This window comes from Pseudochaenichthys georgianus, chromosome 24, assembly GCF_902827115.2.
Source record: "Pseudochaenichthys georgianus chromosome 24, fPseGeo1.2, whole genome shotgun sequence".
Taxonomy (NCBI): Eukaryota; Metazoa; Chordata; class Actinopteri; order Perciformes; family Channichthyidae; genus Pseudochaenichthys; species Pseudochaenichthys georgianus.
Window position 1 is genome coordinate 7,546,291 of NC_047526.1, and position 26,558 is coordinate 7,572,848.

The 26,558-nt window shown below is 45.3% G+C and overlaps 2 protein-coding genes across 5 annotated transcripts in view; one reads left to right on the forward strand and one right to left on the reverse strand.

Annotated features, from left to right (window-relative positions):
• Positions 1-25,971, reverse strand: part of LOC139433061 (uncharacterized) — a 42,735-nt gene extending 16,764 nt beyond the window's left edge. For 2 of the 4 annotated variants that reach the window (XR_011642618.1, XM_071201935.1), the window contains exons 1-2: positions 25,697-25,971; positions 25,080-25,592 (exon numbers count right to left, since the gene is read on the reverse strand). Coding sequence is in view for 3 of the 4 variants with exons in the window: in XM_071201935.1 (XP_071058036.1) it covers positions 25,080-25,592; positions 25,697-25,765 (582 nt within the window). In the remaining variant the exon portion in view is untranslated. Of the gene's footprint in view, positions 1-19,905; positions 20,219-25,079; positions 25,593-25,696 lie in introns of those variants that run through there. The other 2 variants (XM_071201937.1, XM_071201936.1) reach the window with 2 other exon arrangements.
• On the forward strand, positions 1,584-15,416 carry LOC117440305 (uncharacterized). Its single transcript, XM_034076610.2, has 11 exons — positions 1,584-1,977; positions 10,285-10,444; positions 10,617-10,884; positions 10,984-11,245; positions 11,327-11,498; positions 11,602-11,672; positions 13,372-13,552; positions 13,638-13,886; positions 13,986-14,157; positions 14,238-14,362; positions 15,014-15,416. The coding sequence occupies exons 1-11, from the start codon at positions 1,585-1,587 to the stop codon at positions 15,271-15,273; spliced, it is 2,313 nt and encodes a 770-aa protein (XP_033932501.1). The 5' UTR covers position 1,584; the 3' UTR covers positions 15,274-15,416.
• Positions 25,972-26,558: the final 587 nt, after the last annotated feature.

The window sequence follows — 26,558 nt, forward strand, 5'->3', positions numbered from 1 at the left end:
ATCCCAAATCCTGCACTGGTGTCAAAGCTAACTTTTTTGAAACAGTTCTGCTTGCAGCGGTATGGGGAATCTTTCAGCATCAGTTTTGCACAGGAAGTTAGAGCCAAACTGGATTAGAATGCAATCAATAGTATTGATCAGTGATTTATCTCAATCATTAGAAAGGAATCCTGTGTGGGCGTAAGTCAATGTAAGCATCTATCGGCATCTGGATAAAAACATGGCATGTCTCTCTTCATCCTCCATGCTGGACAGCTGCAGTGATGTAAAGTAACTAAGGTACTTGCACTCTCCTTGAGTATCTCCATGTTATGCTACTTCTACTCCACTACAGTTCAGAGGTAAATGGTGCACTTTCACTCCACTACATGTATTTAATACCTTTAGTTACTTTACAGATGTGGATGAATGATGTGAAATATAATCAAGTGTTGAGTAAATCCACCAGCTACCCTGCAGTATACAAAGTCATTCAAACTAGCTGCACCTTTACCAGCTTTGAGAACACTTTAATGATCAATCATTATAAAACATATCATATATATTATTCTGAAATGGACCAATCTGCACAATCACTACTTGTACTGTCGCTACTTTAACTATATTTTGATGATAATACCTTTGTACTTTTAATTGAGTAACATTTTGAATGCAGGACTTTTATTTGTAACAGAGTATTCCTACACTCTGGTACTTCTACTTTTACTCAAGTACAAGATCTGAGTACTTCTACTTTTACTCAAGTACAAGATCTGAGTACTTCTACTTTTACTCAAGTACAAGATCTGAGTACTTCTACTTTTACTCAAGTACAAGATCTGAGTACTTCTCCCACCTCTGGACAGCGGAACATCCTATTATGAAAGCTGAGAGGACAAACTGTGATGATAAATCCATGCAGCGAGAGAGGAAGGAAGTTAAAGACTGCCATCAAGTGGTGAAGCTGAGGATAGGCTGATATGAACCAGTGATCACTCAAGAATGGAAATATATAAAGGGTTGGCAGGGTTACTTTAAAAATGTATTCCGTTACATTTCTATTCACTTTTATAATAAATCAGTAACCTCAATACAAGTAATGATACCTGATTACTTTCGGATTACCTCAATATCAGATACAATGCAAATAAATACAAGAGAAAAAATCAATATATTTTGCAAGTTAACAGAACAATATAACCTTAGAAACCAAGGTATTTAGTATAACAAATCATTTTATTGATAGGAAAACCTGCCCTTCACTCAGCATATTCAGGCAGCAGCACATGCACCAACACTGAAACACTGAGCACACACTACATGCTAAAAAAGCACAAATGAAATATGAGCTGAAAATGCTCCTTTAAAGTTTAACACACACAGTTATGCTCACACACACTATTTTATGAACATATAGGTTCACCTACTGAATTAAAAAAGAACAAATTAACCAAAGAAAGTGAACCATAAAGCAGATTCAGGCAGTAGGCGTATACAGAAACCACATCATGCACAGAACCCCCCCAAACGCCTCGTTGATGGTCCTTTGTGTTATTCCCTTTATATATTCAGTCTATGGTTATTCCATAGAGTGGTGACATCACTATGTTACTCATTTGCATAGCCCCATCCCCCTCACGCTTCTCTCGTCCTGCTCCCGAGCACCAGCTCGTCAGAACCGGACCGAGCAGAACCCAAGTGGTTCCTCAACACTGCGACACCATGTCGAGAAGACGCTGTTTCATGCGCTGCGAACGGAAACTCCCCTTGTTTGGACTACCGAAGGAAGAGGAGTTGAGGAAGAAATGGCTGCAATTCATTTTCATCAGTATTCCCACACAGTTCAACCCGAACCTATCATTGTGTTCCCAACATTTCACCGACGACTGCTTCATGAACCACACACAGTTCGTAAACGGATTTTCGCAACGTTTACACATGAAATACGGGGCAGTGCCTACTTTGTTTGGTGACCCTGGCAATCCGGTGCCACAACCTGTAAGTCATCTTTGATATTACTTGTGGAGTTGCTAACACAGTGCTAGTCTCAGCTAATTTGCTAGCTAATGTTATGAAGTTCAAACTGTAGTGCTTATCTGCTTTATTTCAACCAACTCTATACATATAGCGGTGTTCTTTTCCGTTCACAACATGTTGAAATGTGCTCTAGTGTCGTCGGTGTATTGTTACAAGCTTTTATGATACGGTCTCTTGTCAGATGTAGCTTAGCTATCTTGCTAACGTTAGCTGAGTTGATAATAACTCTGGTGCTGTTGTTCCTGCCCAGTGTCTGTTCTCATTTCATAGTTCATAGCCAACCAATACGACCAAAACCACCTTAGTAAAATATGTCACACAATGTATGTTGGCTAACTTGCTAACGTAAGACAAGTTGATACTATCACCGGTGTGTAAGATACACAGACGTGTGGTGGGCGTGGACTTTGAGGACCCAGTGATCACTTTTGATAGCTTCTCCTCCATGGATGTTCTCCCTAGCCCTTTCTAATTTCACTAATTAATTACCCCTCCTCGGTTGCGGAGGAATAGTCCACAAATCAGCTCCTAACGTCTATCCTTATCGTCTATTCCTTGACCTCTGTGTGAAACGTCGCGGGGTTAAGGGATAGGAGAATTCAAAAGGATTTAGGAGAAGAGACTGCGGTACTTTAGAGAATCCGAATGCACTTTCACTATCCGACGTGTTTATGATGCGCCAGCGGACGTCATAAATGTGCGTCTGCTGCTGTGGGGAAACTACAGTTTTCTATAGCGGACTACAACATGGATGTTTAATAAGAAGGAGGGACTACTGTAAACTCATCTAGACTCTGCACCGTGCTCTGATGCTGTTGCTTTGCTTTATGAACGTGGACACCAGAGAAACATATTCTTCAGGACCAAAGTTGGAATTGAAATAAAAAAGGAAAGTGAAACTTATGCTCGTCACCCTCTCCCTCCGGTCCACATTAATACCAATGATCCCAATACGTATGATTGTATGAACTATGAAAATATCTTAAAATCAATACAAATGTATTTATTATAAACGTTAGTCCTTAACATCTATCACTGTGTATATCACCATTCAAACATCTTTTAAAAGTTGAACAAACTCCACACAGCTCAGTGAAGACTGAAATGTTGACTTTATTTGATCATTTCAGTAAAAACGTTCATATTTCTCTTGTTGATTATAATAATGACGAACGTTCAAAACAAAGCACTTTGGCAAGTTACCACATACGTTTTAATAAGCAACGTAACTTTCATGATATAATTTCTCGGTCATAATCGGTTGTTTCCGTGGCAAATGCTGCGGCTGCAAGGCATTGTGGGGCAGCATTTTCTCCTCTCCTTTCGTAAAGGGAGGTCCAGTGGTTCCTAAGCTAAAGGAGGTTATAAAGGAAGTTTGAAACCTCCTTTCCTATCATCCAGACTAGAGCAGCGGTTTTCAAAGTGGGAGGCGCTTCTCCCTGGGGGGTGCCAGAGAGCTTCAGGGGAGGCGCAGCGTGAGGAAAAAAGAACGAGAAAAAGATGAATAAAGTGTCACTTGCACACTTTTGGCTGTCTGTGGAGACCGGGTTCCCCCAACTCGCCAAAAAGGCTGTAAAAGTGCTCATTCCCTTCACCTCCACCTACCTGTATAAGTGCAGGTTTTGCGCATTGACTTTGATCAAAAGCAAGTGCGGGTCAAGGCTGCAGCCAGAGGATGATCTGCGTTTATTCCTGTCTACATTGCATCCCCGCCAGAGTCCTGTACGGGTCTGATTTTCAAGACCCGCTCCCGCCCCATACCCACGACATGCAATACCGAACCCGCCCCGCCTCCCGCACATTGCCAATTAGTTCCGCAAACCGACCCGACCCGTCGGCACAAGATCCGCAAACCGACCCGAACCCGCATATCCTATGAGCAGTGAAAACGTGCAATTATTAACACACGCAGTTGCGTATTTGTCTCAAAAAGCGTGGGATGTTGGTTATTTCCTCCATCGAGGATGACACCTCCCAGACGTTGGGTTTCACTCTTGAGGAAGTGTTATTGAAAATGCTGTATTCTCCGCCAGAGAGCTTCACCTCAGCCATATCGGTGCAGTTGTTATGATTATGCGCGGTCCCGCGGGGGAGAGGTCTGAGGAATCTTTAAACATTAAATTATTATTTAAATATATTTATTATGCAACACCCGCGACCCGACCCGCATCTTCTTTGTTTTACCCAGAACCGAACCCGGATTTTTATTTTTAAATACCACCCGCGAATCACTTTTTTTGCGGGTCACCCGTCGGGTACCCGACCCAATGCAGGACTCTGATCCCCGCATCATCCGCCTCTGCGCATCAAAGACGCAGACTCATTGTTCCCACTAAAGTAGGGGTGAGTGTAATAAGGAGGCAAAGTTGAGTGTTCAGTGTGTTGCAAATTGCATACTTAATAGCCTACATAAGAAGAGGTGGGAAAAGTACTCAGATCTTGTACTTGAGTAAAAGTACCAAAGTGTAGGAATACTCTGTTACAGTAAAAGTAAAAGTTCTGCATTCAAAATGTCACTCAAGTAAAAGTACGAAAGTATTAGCAAAAATATATACTTAAAGTATCAAAAGTAAAAGTATTCATTGTGCAGATTGGTCCGTTTCAGAATAATATATATGATATGTTTTATAATGATTGATCATGAAAGTGTTCTCAAAGCTGGTAAAGGAGCAGCTAGTTTGAATGACTTTGTAGACTGCAGGGTAGCTTGTGGATTTACTCCAGGTGGAACTAAAGTCTGATTTCACACTTGGTTATGTTTCACATCATTAATTCAAGTCTGCAAAGTAACTAAACGTATAAAATAAGTGTAAGTAAAAGTACATGATTTACCTCTGAATTGCAGTGGGGTTGAAGTACAAAGTAGCATAAAATGGAAATACTCAAGTAAAGTACAAGTATCTCAAAATTGTACACTACTTGAGTAAATGTCATAGTTACTTCCCACATCACCTTTGTTGTGTTAATTGCACATTTTATTAACCTATTTATATTTATCAACACAGTGCACAAATTAAGTTCAAAATATGCAACACCGCTAGACATATTCATTACAGACATAGGTGTGGTGGCCAATTGTCCAAAAGAAATTGAATGTTCAAAGGCCACTTAATCTAGGAGGCGAGTTCGAGTATTGACTCGCGTATATTCAAGAAATCAGATACTTGCTCGTTCCATTCAGGTGCTTTATTGAGAGGTTCAATGGATCAGCTGGCGGCCGACGTGCAATATTTGCACGGTATTTAAACAAACAAGATCCCTCGGTCATACGGATGTGTGCGGTCAAAAACTTTTTCCAACTTCCTGCTGTGTCATGCTGGCAGCGTCATTTATACCTGAGCACGCTACTACAATCTGCTTTCTATAAATAATAACAAAACATAAAACTAGAGCTGTCCATAAGCAAGATAAAACGTTACAAAAACAGTATAATAATAATTCATAGTTATTCAGCTCATTTAAATTAAAGAATATTCAATTGGCTCACCAAACCATAATTCATTACCATAAAATAATGTGCCTAAATGGCTCTTTCAATTCCGGCCCCTAATTATAAGGCGGGAAGACTTATAATTAATAATAATAACGAGTCATTTCCAAACAAAAATATGGCTAACAATAGCTCAATTATATTCCTAACAAACAGCGTTTGCATTTAATTATGGAGGAGGAATCCACCTACACCCCTTGACATAGGTTTTCCATAAAACAAACTAAATATATCAGGAAAGTCTGCATTGTATTGCTGTATGAGTAGCCTTTCCACAGTCTCTACTGCAATCCGGTTGATTGTGACTTGGTGCTGCTCACCGTCCTCTGGCTCACTGCCTTGTTCTTTAAGCGGGCCGTTAATAGTCCAGCCAAGGACCGTCTTTACGGCATATTGGCCGTTGTTCTGACTGTGAATGACTTTCCACGGCTCGAAAGCTTCATACACGCCATTTCCAATTAGGAGTCCTATCTCAGCAGCGATGCACGGCAGCTCTACTTCCTGAAGGTGTGGCCACTTTTCAATATCTTTCTGAAGAGGAATATGGTCCTTTGTTACTGGGATGCTCTTTTGCGTGAAAACCTTTTTTAAGCTGATAAAGTTATCTTCTTTGATTCCACAGACCTCCAAATCTCTCAGCAGAGAACCTTTCACTTGTTTGGTCGAGCTCATTGTTGTTAGGACAAGCTGCACTCCTTTTCCCCGCAGGTTTAGCTGCCTTGCTAAAGAGTCTGTGCAAAATGTTGCCGAGCTCCCAGGGTCCACGAAGGCGTAGGTTTTCACAAGCTTGCTTCCTTTCTTTGCTTTGATGTAGACCGGAAGAATAGCAAGAACACATCTATCTGCGGCCCCTTCACAGGTAGTAGTCTCCTGGTTTACGCTCACCAGTGCACTTGAAACTGCTGTGTTGTCTGACCTGGCCGCCTCTTGGCTTTCTGCACGTGCATGATTGGAAACATTGTCTTTTTTGTGAATGTGCAGCAAGCTTGGGTGTCTTTCTGAACATGTTTGGCATGTCATTCTCTTTTTGCAGTCTTTACTCACGTGCCCTTTAACTAGGCATCCAAAACATAGTCCAGATTTCCATATAAAATCCACCTTGTCTTTATGAGGTTGTTCTGCAATCTGATGGCACTCCAATAGTGCGTGGTCGTTTTTGCAGAACAAACATGGCTTCATGAAGGCAACATTACTGACGTCCTGCTATTTACTGTCAGTGGTTTGCAATTATCTTCCTCTGTTGATGTGGCCACACTGGTTGCAAAGATGCTTCCTTTAATCCTTTCACTCCTGGTATTTTTCTCCATTTGTAAAACGTTCCTGCTTTTGGCTTCGGCAGCAGGTCACCAAAGAGAGGGTCAGCCAGGATTTTGGCTTGTCTATCCACAAAGTTGACCAGGTCTTTGAATCTCACTCTTCTCTTGCTCCTTTCTTGGATCTTGATTGCCAGCACCTTCCACCTTTCTATGAATTTATAGGGTAACTTTGAGATGATAACTCTCATATTTGTAGGGTTATCCAGCTCCTCCATGTAATCCACATCCTCCAGGGCGTTTCTGCAACTTAAAAGGAATAGGGAAAACTTGTTGAGTGCTTGTGAGTCCTCTGGTTTTATTTGCGGCCATTTTAGCACCTTTTCCATCAAAGCGGTGGAAATCTTCAGTGGGTTGCCGTCGCGGTCTTCCAACATGTCCATGGCTCTCTGAAAACCACGGTCGGGGAGCATGTGCTGGCAGCTTTTTACAATGTCTTTAGGATCACCTCTTGTATACTGTTCCAGGAAGTACATCTTATCTGCAGCATTGTCTGTTCTGGAGCTGACTGTGTGTTGGAATGCCTTAAGAAAAGATCTGAAGTCGAGCAAGTCACCATAAAAAACAGGAATATCACGCTGTGGGAGAAGGGCGAGCTGTTGATGTTTCACAAGCATTTCTGTTATATCAGTCTGCTTCTTGATTACTTTGCATATGTCCTTTTCATAGTCACTTTGTCGCTGATGTGCACCACTGGCTAATGTACTTGAGTCCAGAGCCTTTGGTGCTTTAGGTCTAGCTCCAAATAGACCTATTTGAGGGGTTTACATGACTGCTTGGGATTAGTGGATAGTAGGGGTGTAACGGTTCACAGAAGTCACGGTTCGGGTTCATACCTCGGTTTGGGGGTCACGTTTCGCTACAACAAGGAAAAGCAAAAAAAAGTCCCAAATGCATAATTGTTTTTGCTGTTATTTATTTTTAATAGTCGTGCAAGTTTAGAACTCTAACATTTGGAATCATTAACTGTATTACACAGTTAAAAACAAACCACAAACAGTAACACACACACACACACACACACACACACACACACACACACACACACACACACACACACACACACACACACACACACACACACACACACACTCAGATGGCCATATTATTTATAATGGCTGATGTCAAACAAAAAGGTTAAATAAGCTGTACAACTAAAAAGAATGTCTTGAACATATTAAAATAAATAATAAGAAAGTGTTTCAATCACAATCAATAAAAGGCAATACAGAACTGTATAACATCTCCTGATGTCAAAATATAAAATAAATACAATAATAAATAAAACAAAATAAAATCTGAACCTTTCGGAGCAATGTCTAACATGTGTAATTAACTAAGGTACGGGACGAATACGGATACCGTTACACCCCTAGTGGATAGCTGTGTCCTGCTTGTTCTTGTGTGTCTTCTTTCTGCCGTGTGTTTGCATTGTCCAAATACGTGTTCATTGCATCGCTCTTATCCTGTGCGTCATACACTTCATATATTTTAATTTTAGTGTTGGACACTGCTCAAGCTGTTTTAATTTTCAGTTCTTCTTTCTCAGCCCGAAGATGTGCCTCCTTAAATGCCAAGGCTTAACTTTGCTTTAGCGAGGCAGCCTTGGCTTCCAAAGCTGCACGCTTTACTTCCTCTCTTAGTCGTGCTGAGGATGCTGTTGAAGCGAATGAAGCCCTGCTTACTCTACTGGATCTTGCCACCACAGATACACTGTCCATATGAGAAACTTCATCATTGCAGGCTTGTGGTATTTCTTTGTAATGCTCATCACAATTAATCCACACATCAGCTTCTTTAATAAAGTCCTGAAACCTCTGAGATTTAGGCTCAAACTGGCCGATGGCGGTCGTGTCATCAGCAAACTTCACGATGGTGTTGGAGCTATGTGTGGCCACGCAGTCGTGAGTGAACAGGGAGTAGAGGAGAGGGCCGAGCACGCAGCCTTGAGGGGCTCCGGTGTTGAGGATCAGGGTGGAGGATGTGATGTTTCCCACCCGCACTGCCTGGGGTCTGCCCGTCAGGAAGTTCAGGATCCAGTCACAGAGGGCGCTGTTGAGCCCTAGGTCTCTGAGCTTGATGACCAGCTTGGAGGGCACAATGGTGTTGAAGGCTGAACTGTAATCAATGAACAGCATTCTCACATAAGTGTTCCTCTGGTCCAGGTGTGAGAGGGCGGTGTGGATGGTGAGGGCTATGGCGTCGTCTGTGGACCTGTTTGCTCTGTAGGCAAACTGCAGGGGGTTATGTGGATACATGTGTGCTGCACAGTGTAGTCATGTGTATCATTGTCATGAAAGGCAAACAGGTGTGTAGTCTTTAATATACATCATGATCGCTGCAGATCACAACTTGCCGCTAGCTGCTTTCAAGCTGTGTGTAAACAACGTGTGTTTCACTTATAGGCCGCATGAAGGTATAAACAGGTCTTAAATCAACTTGGCATCAGATAAATAGCCATACACAAATATTAAACTGACAACAAGAACACTAAAGAGTTAATGAGGTACTGTTTTGAACAGGCGTACACATCTACTTTCTCAGTCTCTTGTCCTTACTGTAACTTTCTTGAGTTAGGCTTCTCAATCACAGCGTCACACACGCACTGAATGTGCAGCAAAGTGTTCCTATGGAGTTATTTAAACCAACAGATGAGTGGGAACATGAGGCAAAATAATCAAAATGTTTATTTCCTGCTAAGTCAGCAATGGGTCCCCAAAGTCCACGCCTACCACTCTAACACATTCGAATATCATCAGTTAATCTTGCACACCGGAGCTTTTATAAATGCAATCATTAACTGTTCTAATTTCATAGAATCTTTACTTTTCTGACCAAAATCAGGTCAGCAACTTGGATGTCCTTTTACTTGGTGCCATGTTAAAACTAGGTTCACTATAACGTTGCAGATACAACAGTGTCACTACTTCCTTCCTTTTTTTCTATCAAGTCGCCTTAAACAGACAGTTTTGACGTGTGATCGTTCCTTCATTTGTTTTGCTTACAGTTGTGATGACTTGTTTGGCTTCTGGTGATGTGTTGATGCTATGCAAATCACGTTTAATCTCAATTAAATAATACACTTTTCACATACTTTCATCAAAGAAAATAGCCAAACAAATCAAAACAAGAGTCAAAACTCAAATAAAATAATAAACAACTTAGACTTCTTTCTTTCTTTTACTTTGTGTAAGCTAATATACCTTAGCGGTTAAAAACTGTGTCTCTACGGCATCTTTTGCACAGGTTTCCCATCTCTGTCTCTTCAGAGGCTGGCGCCGTGGGAATTGTAGTCTTTTATAGTGTCTTGACTACAGAGGTCAGGAATAGGGGACATTTTGGCCTTAACAAGCAGTGTAGTTGTTCTTGATGTAAGACTGGGCAGTGTTTGTGCAACACAAGCTTAATGTGCTTTTTAGTTTTGTATTTGATGTATCTAATTGCCCTTTCTTTTAATAAAATCAGATCATCGCACCTTTAGCCAGATTCCATGACGTAGGATGCCAGACTGACGCTCCACAAACCATGTCAGTGGGCACGAGGGTTTTGATACTTCCAAAAAAGGTGACGGTCGGCACACAGCTGGCCTGGGGAACTCTGAAGCACAGGCACGTGAGAAGCAAAGGTATGTAACTTGGTTTTTGTGTTTAAGATGCAGTACCTGTAAAACAAGTTAGTTATATGTGCGTCATACGTTGATATTCAGTGCACTTGAGATTTAAAAAAGGTCCAGCAGAAATAACATGAAGTAATGTTATAGCAGTGACATGTTTGTGTCTTTTCCCTTTCATTCACAGGCAGCCAGACAACGGAGTCCTCTCTCAGAGTTGGCAACGAAACGTTTTCCAGTCACCCAGACTTCCATTTGCCCTCGACATCTATAGAGACACCAGGTTTGAGGCCAAGAAAGAGGCCTCGTCTTGAGTTGGAGTACGATATGGAGGAGGAGGAAGAAGAAGAGGAGGAAGAGGATGTATGGGACCCTACCAGAGAGGTCAAGAGTGAGCCTAAGGACGCAATGTACAGCCCTGTTGGCTCTGCCGTTACAGAGGGATCCGAAACGCCGTAAGTTTGAATATTTTAGTGAAATATTCCTTGGAGGTATTTGCACGGCAATATTGTAAATATTAAGCCAACGTCTTCATTTCTTCTGTTTGGTGTTAGGCCCACGTACAGCGACTGCAAGTACATCGTTTTTGAGAGTTGCCTCAAAGAGCTGTTCGACACCTGTCCTGTATGTAAGAGGAGCTGTGAAGTCCTGCGGCGACGGATGGGGACGTTCGTGGCATTCACCCAGCTCTGCCAGAACTGCGCTTACTCCAGACGGTGGCAGAGCCAGCCTGTGGTCGGGAGCACCCCCGTTGGAAACCTCCAGATCTCAGCAGCCACATATTTCACCGGGTCATGCTTCTCCCAACTGGAAAAGGTATTGCTAATGCCACCTTTAGCATGTGAACATTTCAATCAGGGCACCTTTTTTTTGAATTTTTTTTCATGTTTTTCGTAGATATGCAAGGCCATGCATCTCCAGATCTTTCCATATGACACCTTCAGGAAGCATGCTAGGAGTTTCTTGGAGCCTGCTGTTGTCTACAAGTGGAAGGTGGATCAGCACAATCTCCTGCAGAAGCTACACCAGGGTGGAAAGGTCGCAGTTGGTGGAGATATGCAAACAACGGGTAAGCCAATACTCTGACCAAAAAGACGTGACAGGTCTGTTTAAAATAAAGCAAACAACTTGTACATTAAAAGTCTTCCCATTGTCTGTCGTGTTGTTTTCAGGGAAAAAGTATGGCAGCTACACTCTGATGCACCTGGAGAGCAACCGCATTGTGGACCTGCAGCTCGTTCAGGTGTTACCATTTTCTGCATTTTTCTTTTAATGCTTATTTCACGAGGCCCTATTCTCCTTTTTGTGGTTTTCCCTTTCCTGTAGTGTGTTATAGGTTTGTGTGTATGTAAATGGTCTGTAAAGGCTACATTCGGACTCCTTTGTTCACTTCTGTAACATAGTGACATCACTATGTCACACGCGTGCTGCTATTCTCTAGCGCTCAAACACATTGTACGTGATAGGCTAAGAGGCGGGTCATCTCTGACAGTTACCCAATCACCACAGGGCCGGCCAGCTAACCAATCAGAGCAGCTCTGGTTTCAGACAGAGGGTGAAAAGAGTTGCTGCAGCACAGGCAGTATGAGAAAAATAAAGAGCTTTGTGAACATTAAAGCATGGAGACATGTAGAGACACTACATACTGATATAACCTGGAAATGAGCAGAATAGGGCCCCTTTAAGCGTATGTAGCCTCACAGTGTACTCCAGTCAGTGTATACTTGTACTCCAGTCAGTGTATACTTGTACAGTTGCATGAAAAAGTCTGTGAACCCTTTGGAACGACCTGGATTTCTGCATAAGTTGGTCATAACATGTGTTCTGATCTTCATCTAAGTCACAACAATAGACAAACACAGTCTGCTTCAACTAATACCACACAAACAATGATATGTTTTAATGTTTTTATTGAACACACCACGTAAACATTCACAGTGCAGGGTGGAACAAGTATGTGAACCCCGAGGCTAAAGACTTCTCCAAGAGCTAATTGGAGTCTGGAGTCAGCCAACCTGGAGTCCAATCAATGAGACGAGATTGGAGGTGTTGGTTAAAGCTGCCCTGCCCTATAAAAATTGCCGGATGTGAGCCATGCCTCGCTCAGAAGAGCTCTCAGAAGACCTCGAGTAAGAATGGTTGACTTGCATAAAGCTGGAAAGGGTTCCAAAAGTATCTCTGAAAGCCTTGATGTTCATCAGTCCACGGTAAGACAAATAGTCTATACATGGAGAAAGTTCAGCACTGTCGCTCCTCTCCCTAGGAGTGGCCGTCCTGTAAAGATGAGTGCAAGAGCACAGCGCAGAATGCTCAATGAGGTGAAGAAGAATCCTAGAGAGTCAGCTAGAGACTTAAAGAAATCTCTGGCTCATGCTAACATCTCTGTTGACGAATCTACGATACGTAAAACACTGAACAAGAATGGAGTTCATGGAGGACACCAGGGAGGAAGCCACTGCTGTCCAGAAAAAACATGGCTGCACGTTTGAAGTTTGCAAAAGAGCACCTGGATGTTCCACAGCACTACTGGCAAAATATTCTGTGGACAGATGAAACCAGAGCCGAGTTGTTTGGAAGGAACACACAACGCTATGTGTGGAGGATCCAAAGGGTTCACATACTTTTTCTTGCAACTGTATCTTGTGCCAATTACTCCACTTTTGTTTGCCTTCTCACGGACATGCAATTCATAGTTTTCATTTTGTTGCACTGCTGGAGGAGCATGTGACTTAGATGTTTCATTGCCATATCTACACTGTAGCTAATGTGACAATCAAGCCTTGAATCTTGAATCTAGTGACAATCCCTGTGGAATTACGGAAGGACTCAAACTTAGTTATGTTATTAATTTGCGTTCATTTTTCTAAACGTGTAAATGTTTCCGGATGAATTGCATGTGTTAACACGTTAACATTGACAGCCCTATTTCTTCTTGCCACCAGAGCAATGAAGTAGGAGGTAGGATCCACATGGAGAAGGAGGGGCTGAAGCGCTGCCTGGGTGTTCTGGAGTCTAACTGTTTGCCAGTGGAGTACATCGTGACAGACCGCCGTCCACAGATCCAGACGTTTCTGAGCGAACGCAACATCACACAGTTCTACGACGTGTGGCACTTTGAGAAAGGTCAATGTTCATCACTGTATACCTCATCAAGTACACGGTGCGTTTTGTCCTCGGATATTCGTTTAACACGTGTACATTCTTGCAGATTTGTCCGTGAAACTTAAAAAACTGTCGCAGAGCAAGGACTGTGGGGTGCTGAAGAACTGGCTGCGCAGCATCAAGAACCACGTCTACTGGACCGCAGTGTCCTCAACTTCAGGGCACGAGAAGGTGGCCAAGTGGACTTCACTGGTGAACCATGTGCAAAATGTCCACGTGCACACAGACCCCATCTTCCCCAAGTGTGAGCATCCTGTCAAAGTGTCCCGGGATGAAAGTAAATATGTCAAACCAGGTATGTATTCATAATATGACTCCAAAAAGAACACCCACGAGAATCATTTCACGTATCTCTTGAAATACTGATTGGTATGGATTGTCTTTTTAATCTAAGGTTCAATTGCACTCAACAAATTGGAAAAAGTCCTCGTTAACAAGACAGTAGTGGGGGATGTAGAGAAGCTGAGTCATCACAACCAGACTGCATCTCTGGAGGCCTTCCACAGACTCATCCAGCGCTTCGTGCCGAAGAATGGGGTTCTCCCTTTCATGGAGATGTTGTGCCGGTAACAAACTATTAGTGGCTAAACATTGCAACAGCAAAATCAAATTGTTGTTCATCCTAATTTGCGACTCTATTTTGCAGGTTGTACTTAGCAGTCATGCATTTTAATGAAAATGCAAACCGTGAAGTGGTCTACAAGGTCGTGATCCTCGAGGACTTCAAGGGCGAATGCATCACCAAGCCAGTGAAAACAGAGCCAACACACAGTGAGTCCGAACACCGCTTTCTTTAAAGAGGCCCTCTTCTCCTTTTGGGGGTTTTCTTTTCCTGTAGTGTGTTCTATAGGTTTGTGAGCATGGTCTGGAACACAGTCTTGCCTTTCAGAATATGAACTTCAACTTCAGCGATCGCCGTCTCCTTTCACTCTGAAATACGCCCCCCCCCCCCCCCCCCCCCCCGGCAGGCTGATGGTAACATGGCGGGGGCCGGGGCAGTGGGTTTTTCGCAAAAATAAAAATACTAGAAAAGTCTAGGTTTCACGGTATTGAAATATTCAGATAATGAATATAGCGTTGACGTTTGTAAATGTACGATGACGGGCAGTGATTGGAGCAACATAACTGCAGAGGCATTACCACAGGCGGTGTGTGATGCGTGCGCTTCCTTGACAATACACACAGCACAAGCACACACTCTCCGACTTTCCCTCATCCGAGTACGAACAGCATCGTTTTAGGGGTACTATGCATCCAAAATATGAAGCCTTTTAGCCCCCTCGCAAAATAACTGTAACTCAACATGTGTTTGGGGTCAAAGGGATTTTGATCACCTCACAAATACGTACAAGGAAGACAGATTCAGAAGATTATAATTGAAAAGCAGGTATGTAACTAACTATGTAATGAATTGTTTTACAGATTACGTGGACGACCTGATGAGGCTGGTGTTTGATGAGGTGCTGGAGGACCCAACTCCTTTCGTGGAGGAGCTAAAGACCATCCCCATCCCCGGGGAGCGCTCCTCGCAGCAGGAGAGTCCTTCGAACCGTGAAGAGGTTCCTCACAACGTCTCCAGCCAAGTGATGTTAGGAAGCCAGCATGCTAACCTGCTGGTACAGCAAACCCCCGGAGTATCGGGAATACAGCCCTGGTTTATCATCCTGAACGCCCCCAGCTGACAGGGCTGCAGAAGAAGAGATGAGACCAGACACTTTGAGCGGCACAGATACAACCGTCTCTTCTTTGTTGATATGTATATATAGCTGCTGATTTACACACGTTTAAAACACTTAAACAAAAATAAATTCACTTTGAGAGAAAAGTAATTTATCTTTCTGAGTTTCTTGGCTTAGTTATTTGCGTCCTATGGTATAATAAACATACAAGTTCAAATTAGTTTTAACGGTTGACTCATAATACTTCCTGTTATTCATCTTGATGCCTTATAAAAGGCAAGCACTAATTAACATTAAATGTTGATTAAGTGTTTGAAGTTTGCTGGTGTAACAACCAAATGGAGATTTTCGTTTTAATTCTATAAACTCCTGACCACATTTCTCTGTGTTGGAATTCAACAGACACTGGAATGGAATGGCTGCCATACAGGTAGAGATTGAGATTTAAGAACAATTTGGATTTTTTTCCAGAGCTGTACATCTTTATTACAAGCATTCTCCAACATGTTATTGTCATGTCATTTACCAAAGTACAGTTTTTCCTCTAGGCAATATTTGACCTATATTTGTTATTGTCGGCACGGTTGTAAGTCATTAAAGCTATGTAAATAGATGTTTGGCCACATGGGGGCAGCAGAACAAGCTGTTGGCACTAGACTGAAATATGATCTTCTAAAGCAAATAGCTTGTGTTGCTAACTTGCTATTCACTTGTGAAGCCACAATGAGACACAAAAAATGTATTTGGAGGCATATTTGTATTCAATTTAAAAACTCCTTTTAGCTCTGTTTTGGTCTCCACCGATACCAGAGGGAAATATCTCAGTCTTTAACTGTTCAATTCTCCACCATGCCGACAACTAGCAAGTCCCTTACCTCTTTACTCTAGCTGGCAGCAAGTAGTTGTGGATTAGGCCGAAATATATAATATAAATAGCAGTTTCTAAACATGTTATAAAAAACAAACGGCTAAACAAGATGATAATAAATAAGTTATTGTTATTACAGTGCAGCTTTATGCACATGATGGTCTGGTTTTAGCTCTAATCTATGGTGGCTGTTAGGGGTCACAGCTGAGACCAGAGGGTTTGATGTCCGGGGATTATATGAACTCCTCCTCATCGGCTCCAAATCCACCCTCAGTAAAACCCCCAACTTCACACTGACCATCGATGGCACCCCTGTTTCCCCCTCAACCCAGGCACGCAACCTCGGGGTTATATTCGATCCCACCCTCTCCCTTGACTCCCACATCCGCCAAGTTGTCAAAATCTCATTTTTCCATCTCCGCAACATTGCCAAAATCCGTCCCTATCTCACCCGCCCCGCAGCTGAGCGACTCATTCACGCCTTCATCTCCTCCCGCCTCGACTACTGTAACTCCCTCCTATACGGCATCAGCTCCACCTCCCTCAGTAGACTCCAGCGTGTTCAGAACGCAGCCGCCAGACTTCTCACCCACACTAAATCATGGCACCATATCACCCCGGTCCTCAATGAACTACACTGGCTTCCCGTTACTCACCGCATCAACTACAAACTCCTGGTCCTTACCTATAAAGCCCTCCACCATCTGGCCCCCCCGTACCTCACTGACCTTCTCATCCCCTACCATCCTCCCCGGACCCTCAGATCCACCTCGGCCGGCCTGCTTTCCACCCCCACTGCCAATCTCCGGAGCTTTGGAGACAGAGCCTTCTCTGTGGCTGCCCCAAAACTCTGGAACTCCCTCCCCCAAGACCTCCGTGAGTCCGAGTCCCTCACTCTGTTCCAGTCCCGCCTCAAAACCCATCTTTTCACCTCTCTCTATCCGTAAAACACCCCCCCACTCATTTTCGACCTCCTCCTGACTGCCACTGTGTTTTGTTTTGTCGTTTTTGTTGTTTTTTTCTTAGTCTGTTGTCTACCTGCCCCAGTCTATCTACCCCCCCCCTCATATTGTAAAGCGTCTTTGGGTATTATAAAAGCGCTATATAAATCCAATTTATTATTATTATTATTATTATTATATGATGATAAAATGGCTCACTGGGAACGTATCTAAAATTGAAGTTTTATTGGCTTATTTTAACAATGTGATCGTTTTTTCCTTCCGATCTGACTAGGTAAACTAGGTTAGCTAGGTTAGCTATCCCTGAATGTCAACAGGTGCTCCGGTCCCAGCAGGCCCGGTTCCAGAACAAAATTACTCAGGGTGCATCTGAGATTAGAGAGGGTGCAGGGGTAAAGTGCTATTTTTATAAGTGGGGAGTGGACCTAACACCCTCTAGGGGGGTCCTCACCTCCTCTAGGGGTTCCTCACCTCCTCTAGGGGGGTCCGGGGGCATGCTCCCCCGGGAAGATTTCATTTTGAATATTGAAGTTGAAAGCATCAATCTGGTGCACTTTGAGAGCAAAATTAAGAGATCTATGGATACCTCTCAACACCCATATGAAACATGAATATTTTACAAATCACTCCCCTTTTAAACTGTATTTTTGTTTTACTGTCATATAGTATTTCATTTTTAGTGAGTGAGTTACTCAGATGAGTACCAGGAGACAGCGGTTGGTACTCTGGTACAGTTGTGGTGAAGGCATCTGATGTACTTGAACCGAAATGTCGACATGCATAGCAGAAGATGGCATATTTTTACATGAATATTCCAGCCAATCTCTGTTTTGAAACCATGAGCTGCTAAATGAGCACCTTACCCCACTGTACAGGCGAGTTGGGTACTTTTTTAAATATACCTGGGCAGGCTCTGTTTCGCCGAGGTCCTCTGGCACTTGCGGGCCGCTGAGGGGTGGTGGTGTTTGGGGCAACGAAGACGGCTGCGGCTGCTCCGCCTCCGTGGGCGAGGCGGGCGGGAGGACGTTAGTGTCCACGACAGTGGCCGCGGGTAACGTAATGTCCCCATGATCTGAACTGTCATTACCTGCAGTAGATGCAGTGTTACTGCTGGCGATAAAGGCTGGTTGTTTTAACGATTTTCTGATGTCCATCATTGACTATATTCTTCTTCTTATTGTTATTATTACAATTATTATTATTGTTATTATATATGTAATATATTTTTTCACTTTTACATTTTTTTTTTTTTCACTTTTCGTTTTTCAAATGAGGGTGCATAACGACTCAACTGAGGGTGCAATGCACCCTTATGCACCCCCGTAGAGCCGGGCCTGGGTCCCAGCTGTGTGCATCACTTTTTAGTGTTTCCGTTCCGTTGTGATGTATTTTGTATATTTTTCTTTATTCAAAGGTTGGGCATTATGAGGGTTGTTCCAATGTTTCCCAGTTAATGAGAGAATAAAAAACACAATACATGAGATGATGGAAGCTTTAATAAAAACAGTCTTCCTCTCAGGTTTCACTGTTGGTGCGCTATGAACTCAGCACCTTGTGTCAAATGCAGCTTTAGAAGACTGCATTTGCAATGTTATTGTTATTGGACCGTTCAAAATCATTATACAAGATATTTGCTCCGGCATTATACACAACAATATAATCTGCAAATTAAATCCCTCACAGTGAGTTCGCCTTTTCATCCTCATATGTGAAAAGCCGTTATTAGTTCTTTCTTTGGAACAATAGCCATGGGCAGGTTGGGCAGATTGTTCCCACATAAACTGCTCGGTGTGTGTCTTCACATTCTGCTGGAGCCGCTCATTCTCTGTGTGCAAACCTTTTGCTGGTTCTCATTCATTTGCTTTTCTCTCTAAATGAATCCTTTCCTACAGTGGCTGATAAACCACAGTGTGTACAGCATTTGTATAACAAAAATAAGTGGATAAATAAAATAAATATATAATAATAATAGTTGAAAATAAAACAAGACATGAATAGATAAATATATTAGTGAGTATTTCTCCTTTACATTCAGACCACCCACATCATTAGCATTCAAGAAAGAAAGAAATATCTGTAAGTGAATGTAAATGTAGAAATACATGTGAGACTGACCGTTGAGCGGCCCAGACCAAGCAAGGAGGCAGAGGCAGAACGTCCAAAAATATAACCCGGCGTGAGCATTTATTAAAATCATGTACACAAAGTTCACAGCCTCAATCCTGCTGTTCTCCTTGCACACATCCTGCAGCCACAAGGACCTCACACACACAGCCAGTTACAAGGAAACAGCACCTAAATACACACATATACTAACAAGACACAGGTGAGGGGGGAGGAGACAACACAGGACACCAGGTGCACACAATCATCAGCCACAGACATCAACATATTATTTGAACCCTGATTACTCTCAACCGCTGTCATCCTTACACCAGCATAACCTGCCAGACGACATTCCAATAAATACGGTTTAATCAGTTAAAAAATACTACCTCAATAATTAGTATAAATCATGTGCAAATATATAATGTCAACTGTACTGTGCAATCACGCTAATAAAGTGTAATATTACCCGGCTCGAAGCCGTCATTCCATAGTGACGAAGTTATCTTCGTCACAATACATAATTGTATTTATTTATGTTGTAATTTTTGAAATTAATATAGTTATTCTCACTGCGACAGAACAGTGGCTTAGGAGGGACAAATACAGGGAAATCTGAGACAAACGAATCACTTACTGCTTCATTTCAAACTATTTATTTTCTGCTGAATGCACGAATGAGCATGATTATACCTCTGTATGAAGTTCACAGCTTGTTCTAAACTAGTTCAGGTGTATATGGATGAATTCATCTGCACTGACGGTGTTTTGCAACGTCCCAGGTTGAGTTCCCCTTTTAGTCTGGCTGTTGGAGGGGTCCGGACCAAAGGGGGCAACATGTTGGCCGCCGCTGTTGAGCCCTTCTTGCGAGGCCCTGCGGGGGGTTTCTTAGGAGCAGCGGGGGTTGGTGAAGGGGCGGAGCCAAGCTTAAGACCGTCAATTATTTTCAAAAAGGTCTCAACTTGACTTTTGGCTGAGTGGAGTAGACATCCATTCACCAGCACCCTGTCTGCTGAGATTAACGGAACAACTTTACATTTTAAGATAAGTTAAGATAAGATAAGGTAGAAATTGTTGTGCCATATTACAAAAATACAATAAAAACAGCAGCATAATAATACAACTGTTGTGGTGACACGTTATTGGACATAATTCACCTCTCTTATTGTGTTGCCACACGGACCCTTTAGTGGGAACACCTGGAGAGTTAGCCCCCATTCCTGCTAGCTCGTTAAGCAGTGCAGACGATGTGTTGACTTCTCTATAATTAATGGATAATAAAGATTGGAACTCCATTCTGAATACACCGCCTCCGACTCCCTTTTCCTGGCGCTACACTGGTGACCCCGACGTTTCCGAGAAAGTTTCCGGAAAATTAACGAGCATGGCTGAACGCGATGTGTTCGTAAAGCTGCCGGAATTCTGGGAGCACGCCGCGGAGGCATGGTTCGCACATGTGGAGGTGCACTTCGCCTGCCGACAGGTCCGTGACGGGGACCTGAAATACTACCATGTGGTAGCAGCGCTGGGCAGCTCTACGTCGTCCAGGTTGGTGGGATTCATCGCAGCCCCCCCACATCATGGCAAATATGAGGCGATTAAGGCCCTCCTCCTTAAGACATTTAGCTTATCTGCTAAGGAGAGGGCCCGCCAGTTGCTTGACATTCAAGGCCTGGGAGACAGCAAGCCATCTCAGCTAATGGAGAAAATGCTAAATCTGCTAGGGGGGGAAGATCCCCGGATTTTATTCACGGAGATTTTCCTGCGTCACTTGCCTCCCCGGGTCCAGACGGCGCTGGCCAACACGCCTGTCACGGAGCCGCGTGCCTTGGCTGAGGAAGCGGATCGTTTTTTCCTGGCTACACAACAGCCCGGTGCAGAGACGTTAGCCGCGACGCGCAGCAGCCCATCTGCAGTCAAGACAGCATGGCGGGGGCCGGACACGGCTGTGGCGAGTCGGCGTGGAGACACCGGAGAGTGCTCTTACCACGCACGTTTCGGGACAAGGGCGAAGAGATGCATCGCTCCGTGCAGCTACAAACCCCCGGGAAACGGAGGGGCCGGCGCTCGGTAGTGGCCCTGAGCGTCGGCGGCACGTGCAGGCTCCTCTTCGTCAGCGACAGCGTTTCGGGGAGCCTGTTTCTGTGTGACACGGGCGCTCAACGGAGCGTAGTTCCCGCGTCGAGTGAAGACGTCACCCGGGGAGGGCACGGACCGCGATTGACGATGGCTAACGGCGGTCCCATTCGCACGTACGGCGTGAGGCCTATGTGTTTGTGCATCGGAGGACAGCGTTTCAGCTGGGATTTCGTGACAGCAGACATTTCTTTTCCCCTCCTCGGAGCGGATTTTTTGTGTGATCATGGACTCTTAGTGGACGTTAAGAATAGGCGTTTGATTGATGCCTTGACGTTTTCTTCCCTCGTGTGCACACTTGGCAGCGCAGCGTACGACGGGCTGTCGGGCTCGCTGTCAGGGGCAGACACGTTTCTCAGACTGTTGGCCGAGTTTCCAGACCTGTCGCTGCCCACCTTCTCTGCGCTTACCACTAAGCATGGCGTGGAGCACCACGTCACTACCGAGGGGCCTCCTGTCTAGGCCAGGGCCCGGCGGTTGAACCCTTTTAAGCTGGCTGTGGCGAGGGCGGAGTTCGCAACCATGGAGCGCCTGGGCATTGTCCGCCGCTCTGACAGTCCTTGGGCTTCCCCCCTGCACGTCGTCCCCAAACCGAACGGCGGGTTCCGCCCGTGCGGGGATTACCGCCGACTCAACGACGCCACTACGCCTGACCGCTATCCAGTGCCGCACATTCAGGACTTTTCGGCGCATCTGGCCGGTACAGGGGTGTTTTCCAAGGTGGACCTGGTGCTTGGATACCACCAGGTGCCCATGCACCCGCTGGACATTCCCAAGACGGCAGTGATAACACCTTTTGGACTTTTTGAGTTCCTTCGGATGCCTTTTGGACTCAAGAATGCCGCTCAGACGTTCCAGCGCCTGATGGATTCGGTACTGCGGGACCTGCCGTTTGTGTTTGTCTACCTCGACGACATACTCGTCGCCAGCGCTTCAGTGCAGGAGCACCTGTCCCACCTCCGAGCCCTTTTCACATGGCTCAACAAACACGGATTAATCATCAATCCTGCAAAGTGCCAGTTCGGGGTGTCTGACATTGATTTCCTGGGGCACCGCGTCACCAAGGGCGGCGCGACACCTCTGCCAGCGAAGGTGGAGGCTGTTGCGGCTTTTCCTCGCCCGCTCACAGCCCGGTCGCTCCGTGAGTTTCTGGGGATGGTGACCTTCTACCACCATTTCATCGCCCGGGCCGCACACATCATGCGGCCGCTGTATGAAGTATTGAAAGGCAAGACCCCCGTCCAGGCGATCGACTGGACAGCAGAGGCGGACGTCGCTTTTGCTGAGATCAAGACCGCGTTGGCTCAGGCGGCTATGCTGGCACACCCATCATCTACGGCTCCCATTTCCATCACCACGGACGCGTCGGACTACGCGGTCGGCGCAGTGCACGAGCAGTGGGTGGAGGGCGCTTGGCAGCCGCTCGCCTTTTTCAGCCGCCAGCTGACGCCCAGAGAACGCAGGTACAGCGCCTTTGACCGAGAGCTCCTTGGACTTTATTTGGCCGTGCGGCACTTCCGTTTCATGCTGGAAGGCCGTGAATTTACGGCGTTTGTCGACCACAAGCCGCTCACCTTCGCCATGTCAAAAGTGGCGGAGCCTTGGTCGGCACGTCAGCAGCGGCAGCTTTCCTACATATCAGAGTTCACTACGGACATTAAGCACGTGGCTGGCAAGTCGAACCTGGTTGCTGATTGCCTCTCCAGAGTCGTCATCGGTGCCGTCCAGTTGGGCCTGGACTATACTCGCATGGCGGCGGACCAGGTCACAGATCCCGGCGTCCAGGCTCTAAAGGTGGAGGGCGCGGGGCTGCGCTTGGAGGACGTAGTGTTCGGCGACGCGGGCATTACCCTCCTGTGTGACGTTTCCACGGGCCTGGCGCGGCCTGTCGTCCCTGCCAGCTGGAGGCGCTCTGTGTTCGAAGCGGTGCACGGCCTATCACACCCCGGCGTTAAACCTTCGGTGCGCTTGGTGGCCGCGAAGTTCGTCTGGCATGGGCTGAAAAAGGATGTGAGGACTTGGGCCAGGGAGTGCGTGGCTTGTCAACGCGCTAAGGTGCACCGCCACACGAAGGCCCCGTTGGAGCGTTTCCTGGTGCCTGAGAGGAGGTTTGATCACGTCAACATTGACCTGGTTGGTCCGTTGCCTTCCTCTCAGGGGTTTTCCTACCTCCTCACCATGGTGGACAGAACGACCCGTTGGCCGGAGGCAGTTCCGCTCGTTTCGACATCAGCCGCAGACGTTGCCCGGGCCTTCATTGCAACGTGGGTTTGTCGTTTTGGCACCCCGTCAGACATTTCCTCAGACAGGGGCTCTCAGTTCACGTCCGAGCTCTGGAACGCTGTGGCAAGCGGTTTGGGGGTCAAGCTGCACAGGACTACCGCTTACCACCCTCAGGCTAACGGCCTCTGCGAGCGCTTTCATCGCTCCATGAAGGCGTCCCTCAAGGCGTCCCTCAAGGCGTCCCTCAAGGCCGGCCTTACGGACGGTAACTGGGTCGACAAGCTGCCCTGGGTGATGCTGGGCCTGAGGACCGCACCTAAGGAAGATCTGCAGTGTTCTACAGCGGAGATGGTCTACGGTCAGCCGCTGAGAGTTCCGGGGGATTTCCTCCCAAATGCATCAGCTCCCTGGCCTGCCACGGCCCAGCGAGTTTTTCTGCGTGACGCGGCGGAGGCTTTCGCTCCAGTCCCGACTACTCAGCACGGTGCGCCAGGGTCTCAAGTTCCCGCGGAGCTACGCTCAGCTGGGCACGTCTTCATCCGTCACGACGCACACAGAGGCCCCCTGCAGTCCCCTTACGACGGACCTTTCTGGGTTTTGGAACACGGTGAAAAACACCTGGTGGTCGACATGGGCGGTAAGGCTGATCACGTCTCGGTTGACCGGGTGAAGGCTGCTCACTTGGACGTGGACCGGCCGGTGGTGCTGGCTCGGCCGCCGAGACGGGGCCGACCCCCGGCTTTGATTCCTGTCAGGGAGTGTGGACCTGTTGTTCCGGTCCCTCCTCGGTCAGGGGCCGCACGGGCGGAGGTCGCTGTACCGACTCCGGTGCGCAGGTCTCGTGGGGGCAGGCGGATTGTTCCTCCCCGCCATACGGATTTTGTTTACACGTGAATTCTGGGGGGGCTTGTGTGGTGACACGTTATTGGACATAATTCACCTCTCTTATTGTGTTGCCACACGGACCCTTTAGTGGGAACACCTGGAGAGTTAGCACCCATTCCTGCTAGCTCGTCAAGCAGAGCAGTTGATGTGTTGACCTCTCTATATTTAATGGATAATAAAGATTGGAACTCCGTTCTGAATACACCGCCTCCGACTCCCTTTTCCTGGCGCTACACTGTACACTAACAGTGCAGTAAATATAGCAATGCAATATAGATATAGACGGTCACATAAGTAATGCAAACATGCAGGTTTTTTAAAAATGAACATCCATCAGACACTTAAACGACCTGGTAACAGCAGGGGTCCCCAGAAAGGATTGCTGAAATGTTGACTTGAATTAAATGTATTAGGCTATGTCAACAGATTTCACACAACTGTATTAGGTTAGTTGAAAGCAGTCAAATTAAGTTGAACCTACTATTTTTTATATAAACTTAATATTATTGCTTTCAACTAACCTGATACAATGTGAAATCTGTTGACATAACACATTTAATTAAATCCAACGTTTGAGTTTTTCAGTGATGGAAGCCCCCCTTCAACAGTATGTCTATTGAGAAACTGACCTGCTCCTCTGGCAGGAAACACAGGCAGGCGAGAGGCTCTTCTCCTGGGTGGAGGAGCAGCAGCAGGAAGAGGAGGGGTGGGGGTGTATCTATCAGAGGAATGGCTCTCAGCTCACTGGGTATGTGAGGGTGAACAGGGCTGAGGCGGTGGAAAGAGGAAGACCAGTTTGGCTTCCTGTCTCTGTCTGCTGCATATGTCTTGGCAAGAAGCACCTTGTCCCAAAAGTGGTCCTCCTCATCCAGACTTTCAGGACGGCCCTGGTTTTTGTTGATGTACTCCCAATTCAAACGAGGTACATCGAGAAGGCTTATCCTCTTTCGCCGAGAGAGATCTGGACTTCTGGAAAAAGCTGCTTCTCGAGGTCTGACTCTCTCCAGAACAGCGGCGTGTCGCGCATCCTCTGCAGCGCACAGCCTCTCCGTCTGCTGGGTCAATGTGGCCCTCTGAGACCTCTGTGTGTTCAGGACCCTGGACTCATCTGAGACCCCCTGTCCACATAGGCTACCAGTTTGCTGTGGAAACAAAATACAGTTGAGCTTTTGACTCCCTTTCAATACAATATTGGAATGCTTTTACATAGACAGCAGGCCAGAGATTAGTAGGGTCGGTTACTTACATCATCATAATCGCCATTACTATATAAACTCTTCCTAAAACGGAAGGTCTTTGATATTTGTTGGTTCATCACTTCCAAAAAACCTAAAAGGACATTCTCCTTGTCACCGCCAGAGGGCGCCTTATAATAACGGTAGAGGTGTCTGCTTGTCTGCCTCTTGCTCGTTGGTACACAGGCCCGCCTACTTCCGGTTTACCGTGATTGTTTCCATGGGTTGCTTCCGCCACGCCGGCGAAGGTATGTTTGACAGCTGCAGTTGCTTGTCCCGTGAATGAAGCTGCTAAATACCGTTGTATCTGTCCGTTGTCATAGCATGTTTGTACACTCTAGTGGAGGGTCTCCATGGTATCGTGCTAAGTACTCAGATCTTGTACTTCAGTAAAAGTAGTACCAGAGTGTAGGAATACTCTGTTACAGTAAAAGTCCTGCATTCAAAATGTTACTCGAGTAAAAGTAGAAACGTTTCAGCATCAAAATATAGCCTACTTAAAGTATCAAAAGTAAAAGTATGCATTGTGCAGATTGGTCCATTTCAGAATAATATATATGATATGTTTTATAATGATTGATCATGAAAGTGTTCTCAAAGCTGGTGAAGGTGCAGCTAGTTTGAATCATACTGTAGGGTAGCTTGTGAATTTACTCCAGGTGGAACTAAAGTCTGATTTAACACTTGATTATATTTACCATCATTCATCCGAATCTGTGAAGTAACTAGAGTTACTAATTAAGGTAGTAAAAGTACAATATTTGCCTCTGAATTGTAGTGGGGTAGAAGTACAAAGTAGCAATAAAAGAAATACTCATGTAAAGTACAAATACATAAAAATGGTACTTAAGTACAGTTCTTGAAGTACTTAGT